Source organism: Aegilops tauschii, chromosome 3, assembly GCF_002575655.3.
Source record: "Aegilops tauschii subsp. strangulata cultivar AL8/78 chromosome 3, Aet v6.0, whole genome shotgun sequence".
Classification (NCBI taxonomy): domain Eukaryota; kingdom Viridiplantae; phylum Streptophyta; class Magnoliopsida; order Poales; family Poaceae; genus Aegilops; species Aegilops tauschii.
Window position 1 is genome coordinate 45,537,978 of NC_053037.3, and position 17,674 is coordinate 45,555,651.

The window sequence follows — 17,674 nt, forward strand, 5'->3', positions numbered from 1 at the left end:
GGTGCCCCCCTTCACCATATTCCACCTCGATAATATCGTAGCAGTGCTTAGGCGAAGCCCTGCGTCGGTAGAACATCATCATCGTCACCACGCCGTCGTGCTGACGGAACTCTCTCAAAGCTCGGCTGGATCGGAGTTCGAGGGACGTCATCGAGTTGAACGTGTGCTGAACTCGGAGGTGCCGTACGTTCGGTACTTGGATCGGTCGGATCGTGAAGACGTACGACTACATCAACCGCGTTGTGATAACGCTTCCGCTTTCGGTCTACGAGGGTACGTGGACACATTCTCCCCTCTCGTTGCTATGCATCACCATGATCCTGTGTGTGCGTAGGAAATTTTTGAAATTACTACGTTCCCCAACATAAACTTGCTAATAGAGACACCATATCACCAATTGGGATTGTTAGAGATGTTGAAGTCTTGTGTGGGAAAATAAAATACCCTACTGACTTCCTTGTTCTTGGTTCCCCACAAGATTACTTCTGTCCCATTATTTTTGGTAGACCTTTCTTGAACACTGTTAATGCTAGAATAGATTGTGAGAAACAAACCGTCGGTGTTACTTTGGTAATGAGTCTCATGAGTTTAATTTTTTCAAGTTTAGTAGAAATCTTCATGAAAAAGAATTGCCTAGTAAGGATGAATTAATTGGTCTTGCTTCTATTGCTGTGCCACCTACTGATCCTTTAGAACAATATTTGCTAGACCATGAAAATGATTTACATATGCATGAAAGAAATGCAATAGATAAGATTTTCTTTGAACAACGTCCTCTACTTAAACACAATTTGCCTGTTGAAACTCTGGGAGGTCCTCCTCCATCTAAAGGTGATCCTGTGTTTGAATTAAAACAATTGCCAGACACTTTGAAATATGCTTATCTTGATGAAAAGAAAATATATCATGTTATTATCAGTGCTAACCTTTCAGAACATGAAGAAGAAAGATTATTGAAAGTTCTAATGAAGCATCAAGCTGCTATTGGATATACTCTTGATGATTTAAAGGGCATTAGTCCCACTCTATGTCAGCACAAAATTAATATGGAACCTGATGCTAAACCAGTTGTTGACCACCAATGTCGGTTAAATCCGAAGATGAAAGAGGTGGTAAGAACGGAAATATTAAAACTTCTGGAAGCAGGTATAATCTATCCCATATCTGATAGTAGATGGGTAAGTCCTATTCATTGTGTCCCTAAGAAAGGAGGTATAACTGTTGTTCCTAACGATAAGAATGAACTCATTCCACAAAGAATTGTTACAGGCTATAAGATGGTAATTGATTTTAGAAAATTAAACAAAGCAACTAGGAAAGATCATTACCTTTTGCCTTTTTATTGATCAAATGCTTGAAAGATTATCTAAGCACACACACTTTTGCTTCCTTGATGGATATTCTGGCTTTTCACAAATACTTGTTTCTCAACCGGATCAAGAAGAGACCACTTTTACTTGTCCTTTTGGAACCTATGCTTATAGACGTATGCCTTTTGGTTTATGTAATGCACCTACTACCTTTCAAAGATGTATGACTGCTATATTCTCTGATTTTTGTGAAAAGATTGTTGAGGTTTTCATGGATGACTTTTCTGTTTATGGGAAGTCTTTTGATGATTGTTTAAGCAATCTTGATTGAGTTTTGCAGAGATGTGAACAAACAAATCTTGTCTTGAATTGGGAGAAGTGCCACTTTATGGTTAATGAAGGCATTGTCTTGGGTCATAAAATTTCTGAAAGAGGTATTGAAGTGGACAAAGCCAAGGTTGATGCCATTGAGAAAATGCCATGTCCTAAAGATATAAAAGGTATTCGTAGTTTCCTAGGTCATGCTGGTTTTCATAGGAGATTTATCAAAGACTTCTCTAAAATTTCTAGGCCTCTTACTAGTCTTTTGCAAAAGGACATTCCTTTTGTTTTTGGTGATGATTGTTTAGAAGCCTTTGAAATACTCAAGAAAGCCTTAATTTCTGCACCTATTGTTCAACCACCTGATTGGAACTTGCCTTTTGAAATTATGCATGATGCTAGTGATTATGCTGTTGGTGATGTTCTAGGACAAAGAGTTGATAAGAAATTGAATGTTATTCATTATGCAAGTAAAACTCTAGACAGTGCTCAAAGAAATTATGCTACTACTGAAAAGGAATTCTTAGCAGTGGTGTTTTCTTGTGATAAATTTAGACCTTATATTGTTGATTCCAAAGTAACTATTAACACAGACCATGCTTCTATTAAATATATTATGGATAAGAAAGATGCTAAACCTAGACTTATTAGTTGGGTTCTCTTGTTACAAGAATTTGATTTACATATCATTGATAGAAAAGGAGCTGAGAACCCCGTAGCTGATAACTTGTCTAGGCTTGAAAATGTGCTTGATGACCCACTACCTATTGATGACAGTTTTCCTGATGAGCAGTTAGCTGCAATAAATGTTGCTAATAGTACTCCTTGGTATGCTGACTATGCTAATTACATTGTTGCTAAATATTTGCCACCTAGCTTTACATACCAACAAAAGAAAATTCTTCTATGATTTAAGACACTACCTTTTGGATGACCCACATCTTTATAAAGAAGGAGTAGATGGTATTATTAGACGTTGCGTACCTGAGCATGAACAGGGACAAATCCTACGGAAATGTCACTCCAAAGCTTATGGAGGGCATCATGCTGGAGATAGAACTGCTCATAAGGTATTGCAGTCTGGATTTTATTGGCCTACTCTCTTCAAGGATGCCTGTAAGTACGTGTCATCTTGTGATGAATGTCAAAGAATAGGTAATATCGGTAAGCGTCAAGAAATGCCTATGAATTATTCACTTGCTGTTGAACCATTTGATGTTTGGGGATTTGATTACATGAGACCTTTTCCTTCCTCTAATGGGTATACACATATTTTGGTTGTTGTTGATTATGTTACTAAATGGGTAGAAGCTATTCCAACCAGTAGTGCTGATCACAACACCTCTATTAAAATGCTTAAGGAAGTTATTTCCCAAGGTTTGGAGTCCCTAGATATTTAATGACTGATGGTGGTTCACACTTTATTCATGGTGCCTTTCATAAAATGCTTGCCAAATATGATGTTAACCATAGAATTGCATCACCTTAGAAATAAAATTAATTTTGCAAAAGACTATCAATAGGTCCAGGAAGAATTGGTCTAAGAAATTAGATGATGCACTTTGGGCTTATAGAACAACATATAAAAATCCTATGGGTATGTCTCCCTATAAAATGGTTTATGGAAAAGCTTGTCATTTGCCTCTTGAGTTAGAAGATAAAGCATATTGGCCAATCAAAGAACTCAACTATGACTTCAAACTTACTGGTGAAAAGAGGTTATTTGATATAAGCTCATTAGATGAATGGAGAGCCCAAGCTTATGAAAATGCAAAATTATTCAAAGAGAAAGTTAAAAGATGGCATGACAAAAGAATCCAAAAGCGTGAGTTTAAAGTCGGAGAATATGTTCTTTTGTACAACTTGTTTTAGATTATTTGCAGGAAAACTCCTCTCAGGCCCCCTTTGTTTGGGCTACAGATTCCTGAAAATCACTTTGCTATGGATTCCTAAGAATCAGCTGTGGCTCTTGATTCCTGAGAATCAGAATCTGACTGTTTGTTTAACCTGTTGTTTGTCAGCTTTAGGAGTTGTGGGTGTTGTGAAATGTCAGTAACGCCCTCGACTACTGACTATGATGTTTATATGCAGATTAAAGCACAAGTTATCTGTTTTGACTTGATAAAGTGAGAACTAGCACAAAAACACAACATATAGAATATTTATTTCGAGAAATGACATGATGTATGAATATATCATCCTAAACATGCATATGAAACGTAACATCCAAAAAAAGAATCAACCCTCGTAGTCTTCCATACGAAATATATCATCCACGTACGGGCCAACCATCATAGTCTTACATACGTGCACATATCATCCAAAATATGTACTAACCATCAGTCTTACATACGTACACATATCATCCAAAATATGCACCAATCATCATAGTCTCATCAAGTAATATGTGAAACTATACTTGATCCGCCATCAATCCATCAGCAATTGCCTCACGAGTTGCTTTCATGGTCGCATCATCACCAACCACAATATGGGACACATGTCCCGTGGGTAGGGGTTGTAAATTCCCTGGCATGTAGTTCTCATCACAATCACATTTGTCAAACTCCAAGTCTCTCAAATTGCTTTCTCTAATGCAATTATGAAGTGCCATGCATGCAATGATGATTCGATCTTGCTTCTCAGGAGGGTAACTTGGCATTTTCTATAAAATACGCCATTTCATCTTCCAGACACCAAATGAATGCTCAATAACATTGCGTAGAGATGAATGTGCAAAGTTAAATGTTTCTTTTTTCCCATTCGGTGGGAGACCTTGGCGAAATTCTGGCACATGGTACTTTTGCCCTTTGTATGGAGCTAAATATCCATCACAATTGGGATAACCCGAGTCAACAAGATAGTACCTCCCTGCATAAAATACTAGTTTTACACAAGGGATGAACAAGCTAACTAAAACAATATTGTCATGCGCATGTAAATGAAATGGATACCTATCGGTGGATGTGGAAACCTATTTGCATACTTCACCAAAGTATCTCTGAATATCCTTGTGTCATGTGCTGACCCTGGCCATCCCGCGACAATAGAAGTGAATCTCATGTCAAAGTCACACACTGCCATGATATTCTGTGTTGGGTATCCATGTCGACCAACATGGTTGACGATCTCATCATTTGGAACTATTATAGGAATATGCAACCCATCAATTGCAACTATGCAACCATCAAAGTGAGGTGCGAATCTTGCATCTCGAAGCCTATCATGTACAACTCTGAACTCCGGATCACTTGGTCGAATGATGTCTACAGCCATGTCATTCAAGCATTTCAATACTTCATTGAATTTGCGATGTATAACTTCGGTTGATCTCTTGAAACGATTCTCCACTTGGCTTACGGATTGAGGGCCCCCAACCGTCCAGAGAAACATACCCAATGCTTCTTCTGAACTCATGTTTCTTGTTCCTTTCAAGCCATATGTGTGTACAAGTGTACGATGCAACCTATCAAAACAAGGCTTGTACATCCTGAACATGTTATAGCAATCTTTTGGAGTACTCAAGTTCTCGGTAACCCACTCTTGTCCGGTCATTATCGGAACTCTTCTCTTCTTTTTCATGAGATACTTCTCACTGTACATGATACCAACAAGTGCAGCCATCATGTATTTTTTCTCCTTTGCCTCCTTGAGGTTGGCATAGCATCAGAATCACTTTTGGACTGTTCACTATGGCTATCACTTGTGCTCATCTACATAAACACAGAAATATTAGGAACACATGTATGTCAGGATCAACATAAGCGATAACAATCGGTAGAAATATTTTTCAACAAGTACCAAGTGACATAACAAGAAAGGAAATATTGTTGATCAAGTCTAAAGTGACAAAGCATGAAGGGAAATATTGTTCATTAGGTCTCAAGTGACATAACAAGAAAGGAAATATAGTTCAACAAGTCTCAAGCGACATAACATAAAGGAAGGGAATAACATATTCATGATCGCACGTCTAAAGTGTAATCCTAATGCCTATTTAGCTCTTCATACATCCTCCTAAGCCAATTCTTCTTCCCTTCGCTAGTCTTCATATTGTTAAAGAAACAACGATTTTCAAACTTCGTAAACGACTTGGTTGCTATGAAGTACTCATCACTTGTTTCATCGGCTCCACATGCCAGAACTTCTTCCATAATCTTTTCAATTTTAGTAGCAACACTATCCTTATGTGAGTTCATCGCAACATGTTCACTAATCAAGTGGTCAACCATGCGCTTGAAATCCCTTTGAACAGGATTCTTTTTACTAGAGCTTCCATCTATCTTCCATGGCCCCTTCTTTGCCTTCTTGGCTTGTGTAGTCTGCACTTCTTCCTCCTCGGTTTCATCTTCTTCAAGATCAAGCACTTCATGCTCACCACCTGGCATCATAGAAGTTTCTCCTGTAACATTGATCTTCTCATACATGATGCTCATTTGGTTCAGATTTTCAGGACCACATTTACGAAACTGCAAGATGTCCTTGTTTTCCTGCATAAGTAATTCATTTGGCACTTGTCAACAAAAAATTCTAGTGCAATATTAGCCACAAGACAATTTGATCTTACGAACATGACTTACTTCACCGGCCTTCTTCCACCATTCGTCATCAGCAATCATGGTGTTTGTTTCATCATTCCAACCAAGTCCAGTAGATGTATTCTTTAGGATCAGCCAATCCCTATACAAGGTCCTCAAACTGCCCCATTTATTTTTGAACTGCAGCCTACTGTAAAGTTTTTCGGTCTGCTGAAAGAAGCCAACTTCTACATTCTTGTATCCAGCAGGGTTCAAAAATTTGGTAGGCCTATTCCCCTTTTCCTTCTCCTTAGCAGCGAGATTGCAAAAAATGGTGGTCATTTCTGGACTCCAATTAGCTTTTGACATCTATAACATATGACATTCATCAAGGCAATTTACATATATCCAGCCAATCATGGCCTATTACTAAATCTGACATTTTACTAAATCTGAACAATGCTACTGCTCCAATCAAGGCCTATTACTAAAGTAGTTCGTACATAAGAACATAATTCAGAGCATCAACCAAAAAATACATTTTTTGGGACTGATGAACAGTTACCTTCTCAAAGGTAGGAGATGGGGCAGGGCTGGTGCAGTCGGGCACGAGGAGGTGGAGTTGGGGGGCAAGGGGGGCCTCCGGCGTGGTGCAGCTGAAGCTCCGGCGCCGGCGCAGGTGGAGCACAGGGGCGGACTGAGAGCGGGGGCAGCAGGTGCTAAGGGACGGCGGCGCGACAGATCTGATGCGGCCGGTGTATGGCCGGGGGCGGCGGAGACCGGATCCACATGCCTTGCCGGCGACGGGGCCGGCGACGGTGGCGGCGGGCGAACCCTAGAGAGCCATCCCCTCTCTGTTTTTCTGCCTCTGTTCGGTAGGTGTGGATGTGTGCGAACGAAAAGATGACCCTGTCGATGGAGAGGTTGGGCTGGGCACGCGGTGGCATTTCCATCGTAATAACGGGTAGAAGTTGGCCCATATTTGAAAGGGGGTAAGTGGCAGCTCGGGAATCAGCAAACTCGCTGATTCCAGCTTCCGGCCGCGTCCAGTGCAAGTTTGAGAATCGATTCCAGGCATCTGATGTTGGAATCTGCCTGTTTGTTTGTGAATCCGATTTTGACTGTGCTAGAATCCAGGAATCACTATCTCTAGCCCAAACAAAGGCCACCTCAAAATGGGATGGCCCCTATGTCATCGAGGAGATTTACTGGTCTGGAGCCATCAAAATAAATAATTTCGAAGGTACTAACCCGAAGGTTGTCAATGGGCAACGAATAAAGCATTATATCTCAGGTACCCTATTAATGTTGAAAGTAATATTATCCAAACTTTGACACTGGAAGAGCACATAAAAGAGTCCTTCTGGAGCACTCCAGAATCGTGAAAATAAGGGGGTACGTGATACGATAAGTAAACGGACTCCGAAAAATCCGCACAAATATTTTTATCAGTTTTGGAATATTTTAGAATTTTGGAAATAAAGAATCTTCCAGGAAGCGTCCCCTGGTGTGGGAGCCTGGCGCGCCCAGGTGGGTTGTGCCCAGCTGGGACACCTTCCGTACTCCATTTTTCTTCCTTATGCTTTTCCTCCAAGATAAAAAAATCTATATATACTTCCCGAACCTGTTGATCATCGTATCGCGAAGAAATCTTTTGTTCTCTTTTGTTGCTGTTTTCCTATTAGATCTGAAAGTATGTCGTCTCAAGACTCTGAGGGTGAGGGCTATGTTGCTGACCTCATCACAAACCCCAAATCCTATGGGGACGAGAAGCACTATTGCTGTTCCTCCGAAGAAGACGAAGATGAATCGATTCCTCCCCGGTTCAAAAATTAAAGCATGGAGGCATTATGCAAGAGGATAATAAAACTCAAGATAGATAATTGCGAGTTGATGATGGAAAATTTTATTCTCCGTCAGAAGCTGGAGGAAGCGGAAGACAACCCCTCTACCTTTTCATCACTACCATCACCCTCTTCATCACCAAAGGAGAATTGAGTATCGGGTATGGCACTCCCCTTGGCTTCCGCCAAGCTTGGGGGACGTGGCCCGGTATCGTATCATCCCACTATCTTTTTTGCTTTTACTTGTTTTAGTTTGATCTCTTGCTTAGATGAATAAAAGTTTAGTTCGATCCTTTCTTCTTTGAAAGTTTGCTTAGTGATCTATCATTGTAATTGTGTGCAAGTTATAATAAAGTTTAGTTTGAGTTTTTGCTTTCTTTACTTTCATGTTGCAAATAAAGAAAAGAAATAAGAAAGGAGAAAACGAAAGTAAATAAATGAAAGAATGGAAATAAATCAATAAGATCATATACTAATCCTATGGTAGGTGATAGCACCACATAAGGAAAAATTATAGGTAGAAAATTTTATTAGAGATTGACAAACATAGCATTAGTCAATAATGCAACTCATGAAAGAATTAATAAGGGAAGAGAAGATTCACATATAAATATACTATCCTAGAAATCTTTTGTGATTGTGAGCCCTCATCAAAATATTATATGCCAAAATTGTTGACGTTGGACAAGGAAGACAACATAATGGTTTATGTTTGTTTATATTCACATAGAAGTCATATTGTCATAGATCCTTCAACATGTGGTGCTTGCCCCTATCTTTGCTAGCGAAAAATTTCGTACCAAGTAGAGATACTACTTATGCATGCAAAAACCCTTAAACCCAAATCTTATTTTCAAGTGTCCACCATACCTACCTAGGGATTGAGCAAGATCCCTCAACTAAGTTGTCATCGGTGCAAAAAGGCAATAAAAATTGCTTCTAAAAGTGTGAGATCATTTAGTGTAAGAGAAAATTGAGCGTTCCACGAACTTGTGATGGTGAAGAATAAAAGCGACAACTGCATAATAAAGGTCGCTATCACAAGGGGCAATGTAACGTGACGTTCTTTTTCACTAAGGGATTGAACATACAAACAAATAAGCGCATGGCAATCTCTGCTTCCCTCTGCGAAGGGCCTATATATCTTTTTACTTTTATGTATTTACTTTTATGCAAAGAGTCAAAGTTTTCCTTCTATTCCTTTTTATTTCCCTCTGCGAAGGGCCTGGACAAGTTCTTATATAGAGAAAAGCGCTCCCGAGGACACATGGGAATTATCGTCAGCTAGTTTTCATCACGCTTATATGATTCACGTTCGTTACTTTGATAATTTGATATGTGGGTGGACCGGTGCTTGGGTACTGCCCTTTCTTGGACAAGCATCCCACTTATGATTAACCCATATTGCAAGCATCCGCAACTACAAAAGAAGTATTAAGGTAAACCTAACCATAGCATGAAACATATGAATCCAAATCAGCCCCTTACGATGCATAAACTAGGGTTTAAGCTTCTGTCACTCTAGCAACCCATCATCTAATTATTACTTCCCAATGCCTTCCTCTAGTCCCAAACAATGGTGAAGTGTCATGTAGTCGACGTTCACATAACACCACTAGAGGAGAGACAACATACATCTCATCAAAATATTGAACGAATACCAAATTCACATGACTACTTATAGCAAGACTTCTCCCATGTCCTCAGGAACAAACGCAACTACTCACAAATCATATTCATGTTCATAATCAGAGGGGTATTAATATGCATAAAGGATCTGAACATATGATCTTCCACCGAATAAACCAACTAGCATCAACTACAAGGAGTAATCAACACTACTAGTGACCCACAGGTACCAATCTGAGGTTTCGAGACAAAGATTGGATACAAGAGATGAACTAGGGTTTTAGAGGAGATGGTGCTGGTGAAGATGTTGATGGAGATTGACCCCCTCCCAATGAGAGGATCGATGGTGACGATTTTCCCCTCCCGGAGGGAAGTTTCCCCGGCAGAACAGCTCCGCTAGAGCCCTAGATTGGTTCCGCCAAGGTCCCGCCTCGTGGCGGCGGTGTTTCGTCCTGAAAGCTTGCTTATGATTTTTTTCAGGGTAAAAGACTTCATATAGCAGAAGATGGCCACCGGAGGGCTGACAGGGGGCCCACGAGGCAGGGGGCGCGCCCCCACCCTCGTGGCCAGGGTGTGGGCTCCCTCTGGTACTTTCTTCGCGCAGTATTTTTTATTAAATCCAAAAATGACTCTCGTGGAGTTTCAGGACTTTTTAGAGTAATTTGATGATATGCTTTAATTGTTATACTTAGTGTAGAGTCCGATGATATATATGCTTAGTGAATCTTATATGCTTAGTGAATCCGATGATCTATATGCTTAGTGAATCCGATGATATATATGCTTTATTGTTATACTTAGTGTACAGTCCGATGATATATATGCTTAGTGAATCTTATATGCTTAGTGAATCCGATGATCTATATGCTTAGTGAATCCGATGATATATATGCTTCGTGTAGAATCCAAAGAACTGTTAATAGTGTAGAATTCATATATACTTATTAGTAGAATTCATCATTAGCAGAAATGTAGTACTGTCTTTTGATAGTGTAGAATGTGTGAGGCTACTTATTAATTGATATGTTTTTCTTATTCAGAGATTGCCAAAGAGCCTATCTGAGAGTTGTGGTATCAAGCCTGATGAAGAAGGTTCTGCTGGAATACGCCTTACCGCGAGGGGCCCCGTCACCACTTGTGCGTACGGCGTGGACACGGACGGTCGCACACACTTCAACTCGGTTGGGTGGAAGAGCTTCCTCGTCGGCAAGAATCTTCATGTTGGACAGGCAATCCTAATTACTATCAGGAACACCCACCGCTCAGGCTTGAGGATGATGGTCGTCGTCGATATCATCTAGAACTACATATGCTTGCGTGTGGCTGCTGAACCATATATATGCTAGTATGACTACCTAGTAGACTTATCAACTATGATTTATCCATGCATTGTTGACTACTATATATGGGTTTGTGAGATTGTGTGGTTATATTAAATATGGTATTGTCCTTAATGTTTGTGAGATGGTTCTGTGAACTTAGTCGTTAATGTTTGTGAGATGGTTCTATGAACTTAGTTTATTTGCACTGGACTTGTCTTGATTTCCATGAATATTGCATCTAACATTTTTATTATTATTTCTATTTGCCTAGTTGTAGCGTGGGGAGAAAATAGGGCGCTACTACTACATGATGATAGTAGTACCGTTGGTAGACAAACAAACGCTACTACTAGGTATCTTAGCTGCAACGCTGGTTTAGAAGCGCGCTACTGTTAATTAATAGCTGTAGCGCCCTAGCAGTAGCGCGGGTGCCCGCGCTACTGGTATGTAAAAAACCAGCGCCACTACTAAGGTTTTCTCTAGTAGTGAGAATAGGTCTCTAATATTTGCCCCTTTTCCAGCCCAGAATCCCAGCTGCCGGCATTCTCCCTCTTCATATAAATCTTATAAAATAAGAGAGAATAGGCATAAGTATTGTGACATAACTTGTAATAACAGCCCATAATGCAATAAATATCGATATAAAAGCATGATGCAAAATAGACGTATCACGAAGGCAAGAGAGAAAAAAGGAAGGAGCAAAAATGGGAAGGACGGAGACGTGGGTCCGGTAAGGGTTTTGGGTGGGCAGGGGTGTCAGAGTCATATGTGTGTGGTGTCCGGACTCTCGCAAAGCTTCCTCACATTTGTCTCCGGTTTGCCGAGAAAAAATCGTTCGAACCGCTCTACGGACCGATACAAGCCCGCGTTGGATGGCTTCCGCGGTCCGGACATATGTGGGCGGTTTGTGGGTTCTCCTTGGAGATTCCCTAAGAACTCATTCTTACCCGCAAAGATGTAGATGCTTGCACACTGAATATGGCCTAGTGCCTCTGAACACTCCAAAAGGTAACAGACTGGAGGGTTGGGCGCGCTTTGCTGCGCCGTTGGTGTTGTTGGATTTCTTAGAAACATTACTCACTCTATTTCAAATATAATGTGTATTACCTTTTGAAAGTTCAAATATTTTTAAGTTTGATCAAATTTGTAGAGAAATATATCAAAATCCATAGTACCAAATCGGTATAATTAGATTCATCGTAAAATGAATTTCCATACTTTTTGTTTAATATTGTGGATGTTGACATTTGTGGCGGCTCTGAACTTGGTCAAAGTTAAAGGAATTTTACTTTCCAAAAAAACTAATACCCTTATATTTTGGAACTGATGGAATATTTAATTTGGTGGGGCAGGAAGATGTGGAGTGTTTTTTTTTTACAATTTGATAATTTGGTGGGCCATTGTCGATGTGATTTTGTGTTATCCGCCAAGAAATCCATATTTATTTGAGGAAATTTCCGTGTCGGTAGCTGCATGTATTATATTGGTGCTACTGTATCACATAAGACATTTCTTTTTTCTAGGTGGTAGTACGGTGCGCGAGATTGATATGTTTTTATAGGCGGTTGCAGCCGATTGATTTGAAAAATGATTGGCCCGATCAAAATCTTAAACCAAATCCATAATTGAATATCTCAATCAAATTGAAGTGCTTCAAAATTATGGAACAATAGTGAATTAAAATAATTGAATGGGAGAGCTTCTTGAGAAATTGTGGACCCAGTCAAAATTAAGTGACTCAATTTAAATTGAAGACCTCAATTAGTTGTGACGATTTTAAAATTAGAAAGCATATTGTACAGTATAAAATAATTGAATTAGATGGCTTTGAGAAATTGTTGATCCGGTCAAAATTGGATGATCCAATTTTAATTGGGATCTCAATTGATTGTGAGCGCTTATGGAGCTTAGTGTTATAGAGGATTATCTCGGGTCATTTTAACTTGGAACAAGCAAGCACGAACAAAAAATGGCTTCAAGAGTACATCGTATGATGCATGCCCTCTGACTTCTCCCAAAACGCAAAGAGAACACATGATCAATCGACATTGGTGCTTATTTTGTTACATATTCCCGTTGCCGCAGATGTTGGATACGGCAGAGAACGACGAATTGTATGCGTACGGCAGCTAGCATGTCGTGCATCAATGTCAAGGTGCGTCATAGGAGCTTGACCTGTTCAAGAAAATTGGCCTTCAATATAGGTTTGTTGTACTTATACCTATCATTGTTTTTGAGATAGCTCACCATCCACGCCGAATGGTATACCTATCAAACGTGCCTTCATTTTCTTTTATTTTCTTAGAGAATGGCCCTCTTTTCTTCCGCGTGATGTATGTGAGTTGTATGGCCGAGAAAATATAGGTTGCTTCTGCCTATCAAATGGGCATTCTTTTCCATTTTTAATTGAAACCGGCCTTTCTTTTCTTCAACATGATGTGTGTGTCCTTCGACTATATCTTTAGGACAGCCTCTTTGATCTTTGGTACAACTTTGCTTCACCAAACATATCTATCCCAGCCGGGAGAGAGGCTGAGAGCTGATTTGCTTCACTATGTCGGCTCACTTACTCATGCTCTTTCTCCTCTTCATCATCCCCATGTTCAAGTGCACCTACGCCTTTGGTGATTTTGGTGAGCATGGCTTCAACTACGACACCGGCATCCCTGTGCGCATGTTTCAGCTTAATGGTGTGGCTTCTGTCACAAGCGGGGCACTTATGCTAACCAACAATGATCCACAGAAGAGCGGGCAGGCTTTCTCTAGGCGTCCATTTGGCTCTATTACCTCATTCTCAACCACCTTTGTGTTTCTCATCATGCCCCCGGAAAGCAACCACAGGGTGAGTGCGCATGGGCTTGCCTTTGCGCTTTCATCCACGATGGACTTTGTGTTCGATGCCCTCCCGGGTCCGTACCTGGGCCTGACCAACATGGAAAGCAACGGTAATGGCACAAACCAACTCTTTGCTGTTGAGCTTGATACAATTAAGAATCCCCAATTTGCTGATATTGATGACAACCACATTCGAATCGATGTGAATGACATGGAGTCCATTGATTCCCACACGGCTGGTTACTACACCTCAAATGGTATGTTCTCTCCATTGAAGCTTGCGAGTGGTAAACCGATGCAAGTGTGGGTGGACTATGATGGCATCTCGCACAACATTAATGTCAGTTTGGCACCTTATTTAGAGCTCAAGCCGCAACGTCCATTGTTGTTAAGCAGTGTTAATCTTACGTCTGTGTTGGCAAACAACTCATTCTATGCTGGGTTTTCATCTTCAACGGGCCTCCTTAAGTCAAGGCACTACATTATTGGATGGAGTTTCAACACAACTGGGAAGGCTCATCCACTTAACTACACATCCCTGTCTCAGATTATAGAAGAAGTTAGACAGAAAACACAAAACCGCTCACGTATTACCCGAGCCATTTTTGTACCAGTTGTCAAGGAACTAGACTATACTGATAAATTAAGCATATTCAAAACTAATTTACCACTGAGCTTTCAAAGTCTTCAGACAATCAAACACCAAAATTTAAACCCGATGAGCGATGGCTAGCTCAGTCGGACTTGCAGATTGGGCACACCATCACTGTTACTGTTACACATGTGGCAGAAAAAAAAACTATTTGTTAGCAAAAAGATGACTGAAAAATTAAGAATATTGACTCACCAGCTAACTAATTTAAACTACAGGAATTATAAACACATATCAAGTCTAACCAATTCAAAATGAATGCTGAAAATACAAGAACAACATAATAAATTGAAAATAATAAGCTGAATCGAAAGTACACTAATAAATAACTGAACTTAAAACTGATTGACAAGAACAAACACTGGCCAAATAACTAAAGAGAACTAAAATGAGACACTTAAGATACTGAACAAACACTGGCGAAATAATAACCACTGTCCACTTAACATATAGCTGAAGAGAACTGAGACTGATACTTAGGTATACTGACGACTAAAAACTGAAAATAATCTAACAAAAAAACCAGTTCAAAAAACTGATTTTTTTTAGCACTTACAGGAACATAAGGTTCACAACAGAAATAATCATCTACTAAAAGACAAGACCCATGGGAGATAGGACTGAAAAAAGATGCAAATGATATTTAAATATGATAAAATGAAGACTGATACTATCACGATAAACTAATATAAGACTGAGAAGGCAAGCTTACAGACCGACGAACAAAAAGAATGAATAATGAACACTTAAGAATAAGTACTGAAAATAAGTGGGACAAATGAGGGACTAACCTACTATCATTTTTAGCTGAAAAAACTTTGCTAACTCAGACTAAAAAAAGAGACTGAATAATGAAGAAATGAAGAAGTAGAAATGATGAATGGCAAGGAAAATTAAGTGAAGACTTTCCATCCTGTATAAATGACAAGATGGAGAAGAACAATGAAGATCAATGAAGAATGACAAGAAAATGAGATTATCCAAATCCCCGGCTCTCGCGTCGCCCCTCTCGGGCGACTCGGGAGCGACCCCAAACCCTAGCCGCCGCCACCTCTCCTCCCTCCTCCCCCCGCCTCGCCGCCACCCGAGGATCCCGCCGGCTGCTGCGCATCTTCCGGTGAAGGTGGCGGCGAGGATCTGCTGCCTCACGCCGCTGTGAGGGGCTCTGGAAGCCAGGGCGGCGGCCCTGGGTGGAGATGGCGGCGTCGATCTCTCCGGTGGATGGCGCGCGCAGGTGCTGGTCGTCCCTTCTGGCCGCGTGGGTGGCGTGAGGGCGGCGAGGTCTTGCTGCAGCGGCGGCAGGGGCGGAGCCAGGATTTAGACATGAGGGGGGCGAGAGAGATAACATACTTGAGAGAGCCAATACATGAATTTAGTCTCAAAAGTAGCATTGATACGAAAGCATTGGAAACAAATATTTGACAGTACAAAATGTTACATCTCTATTAGTTTAAATTTAACTCTATGAATACGTCAGGTGGATATGTATTTTGGGTAGCATGAATATCGGAGCTGGAAGCATGCCTCTTAAAAATAAATATATTTTTGTTACATTCCTCTTCTTCATACTTCAACCATTGAAACATTGAACAGAGTCTGGAATTAGAATTCTAAATTGTAACCTTGCCATATCTAATAGGTAGATCAAACTATTTTTATATGTAGTTGGATTAGTTCATCATATGTCTCTCTCATCTGAAAAATCTACTCGGAGTTTGTTGTATTGCGATAATACCAGTGACGTACCTTAAGTTGTGCCAAAATCAGTTGATGAAGCAGCCCTGATTCGACCGCTAGATTAGAAGCACGGAATGAATACGCAGTGCTCCAGCATCGAGGAAAGGAGCAGCGAGATCCGGCAGGCGGCGGCGCATGGGCGCACGAAGACACGAAAAAACCTAGGAAGAAAACTGACTACTCGATCGATGGCTGCGGCTGCAAGTACGCCTAGTTTCCTGATGCGTAGGTAGATTCTGTGTGTTGGGCCTTTGGGCTGGATTATTGGACCATTTAACTCTAAATAGTACGTCAGCCCAGCCATGTCTATACGTATATTTGCGTTACCAGTGTACGAATACCCAGCGAACATTCACAGGGGGGCGAGAGGATGGGGGGTGTCTGACCCCTGCTCGCACCCCCTGCCTCCGCCTCTGAGCAGCGGGCGGCTCTTCTTCCTCTCGGCCCCTTCCCCTCGCAGTGGCATCCTCTCCCGATTTGGTGGCTGGCCCGTCAGATTTGGCCGAGGATAGGGTGGTGGAGTCTTGGAACGGGGGAAACCCCTGGTCGATTTCGCGTCGACCTCGACGCCGGCGGCGCTCCGGTGCTGTTCCCCTCTTGAGGGCGGGTCGAGCTTCCAGATCCGTCCCCCTCTTCCCCCTCCTGCTCCGGGCGAAAGTCTTGGCCTTTTGGCCGGACGGCGAAGGCGTTCTGGCGTCTCGGTCCTCCCTGGAGGCGCCATTCAAGGGGTGGTTGGAGGTTGGGCGTGCTGCTTGGTGGTGGGTGGCAGCAGCAGTGCTCGGATCCCCTGGTTGCTGGCGTTGGTGGTGGCATGTGGGTTCTTCCGCATCTTTCAGTGGCTCCCCGCCTTGTCTGCTGGTTGGCTGCCGGCCGGTGGTGGGCGTCCGGCACGGTCTGGACGAAAGGGAGATAGTGGTCTCCCCTCCGGCTGTGGCCCGAGGCAGTGGGCGGCGGAGTCGATGGTTTCCTTCAAGCGGTCTGGGCCTTCATGTCCACGGCAATTGTCGGCGTAGGGTGGCTTCGGCCCTGCTGTTCTGTCTGCACAAGATCTCCGGTGGCTTGATCGCTGTTTCTCTTGATGCTCTGTTCGCTGCTGCTCCGAGTCGTAGTGATTTGGCATGTATTTTTCAGTTTTTGGTCAAGTCTTTGCCTTTGTAATTCAGCACCATTGTATCCTAGCCGGTTGATGGCTTCATTAATTTGAAGTCGGGCCTTCGTGCCTTTTCTCTAAAAAAATGACAAGAAAACAGATAAATGAAAAAAATGAAATAGCAAGCCTACAGAATGACAAACAAAGTACAGACTGAAAAAATAGAGGGGGCGAGATTGAAGAAGGATGAGAATGAGGATTCGCTAACAGCCATGCCTATCTGGAGCCACTTAAGTAGGACACTCCTATTTATATACAAAAATGAAAACTAAAGAAAAAATAGTGAATAGTTACCAAAAGGATGGCCAATTTTAAGTTTTGAGCTTGAATTTTAAAAGGTAGACACTTAAGTAGGAC

General features: G+C 41.5%; 3 protein-coding genes across 3 annotated transcripts; 1 reads left to right on the forward strand and 2 right to left on the reverse strand.

Moving 5' to 3' along the window:
• Positions 1-3,751: 3,751 nt before the first annotated feature.
• Positions 3,752-5,326, reverse strand: LOC141042249 (uncharacterized). Its single transcript, XM_073509976.1, has one exon. The coding sequence runs from the start codon at positions 5,256-5,258 to the stop codon at positions 4,545-4,547; it is 714 nt and encodes a 237-aa protein (XP_073366077.1). The 5' UTR covers positions 5,259-5,326; the 3' UTR covers positions 3,752-4,544.
• A 163-nt stretch (positions 5,327-5,489) lies between these two features.
• LOC109777160 (L10-interacting MYB domain-containing protein-like) lies at positions 5,490-7,076 on the reverse strand. The gene is made up of 3 exons (XM_020335810.4): positions 6,714-7,076; positions 6,212-6,517; positions 5,490-6,121 (listed from the first exon to the last, which is right to left on the reverse strand). The coding sequence occupies exons 2-3, from the start codon at positions 6,515-6,517 to the stop codon at positions 5,618-5,620; spliced, it is 810 nt and encodes a 269-aa protein (XP_020191399.2). The 5' UTR covers positions 6,714-7,076; the 3' UTR covers positions 5,490-5,617.
• Positions 7,077-13,370: 6,294 nt separating this feature from the next.
• On the forward strand, positions 13,371-15,722 carry LOC109777159 (L-type lectin-domain containing receptor kinase IV.1-like). Its single transcript, XM_020335809.2, has one exon. It carries the CDS (start codon positions 13,498-13,500, stop codon positions 14,509-14,511), a length of 1,014 nt encoding a protein of 337 aa, XP_020191398.1. The 5' UTR covers positions 13,371-13,497; the 3' UTR covers positions 14,512-15,722.
• The last annotated feature ends 1,952 nt before the right edge of the window (positions 15,723-17,674 follow it).

Bases quoted from the DNA above. Each gene is read 5' to 3' on its own strand.
- LOC141042249 (XM_073509976.1), bottom strand. From the start codon at position 5,258: ATGATGGCTGCACTTGTTGGTATCATGTACAGTGAGAAGTATCTCATG.
- LOC109777160 (XM_020335810.4), bottom strand. From the start codon at position 6,517: ATGTCAAAAGCTAATTGGAGTCCAGAAATGACCACCATTTTTTGCAAT. The intron at 6,122-6,211 runs GTAAGTCATGTT...TTACTTATGCAG, and splicing joins GGTGGAAGAAGGCCGGTGAA to GAAAACAAGGACATCTTGCA.
- LOC109777159 (XM_020335809.2), top strand. From the start codon at position 13,498: ATGTCGGCTCACTTACTCATGCTCTTTCTCCTCTTCATCATCCCCATG.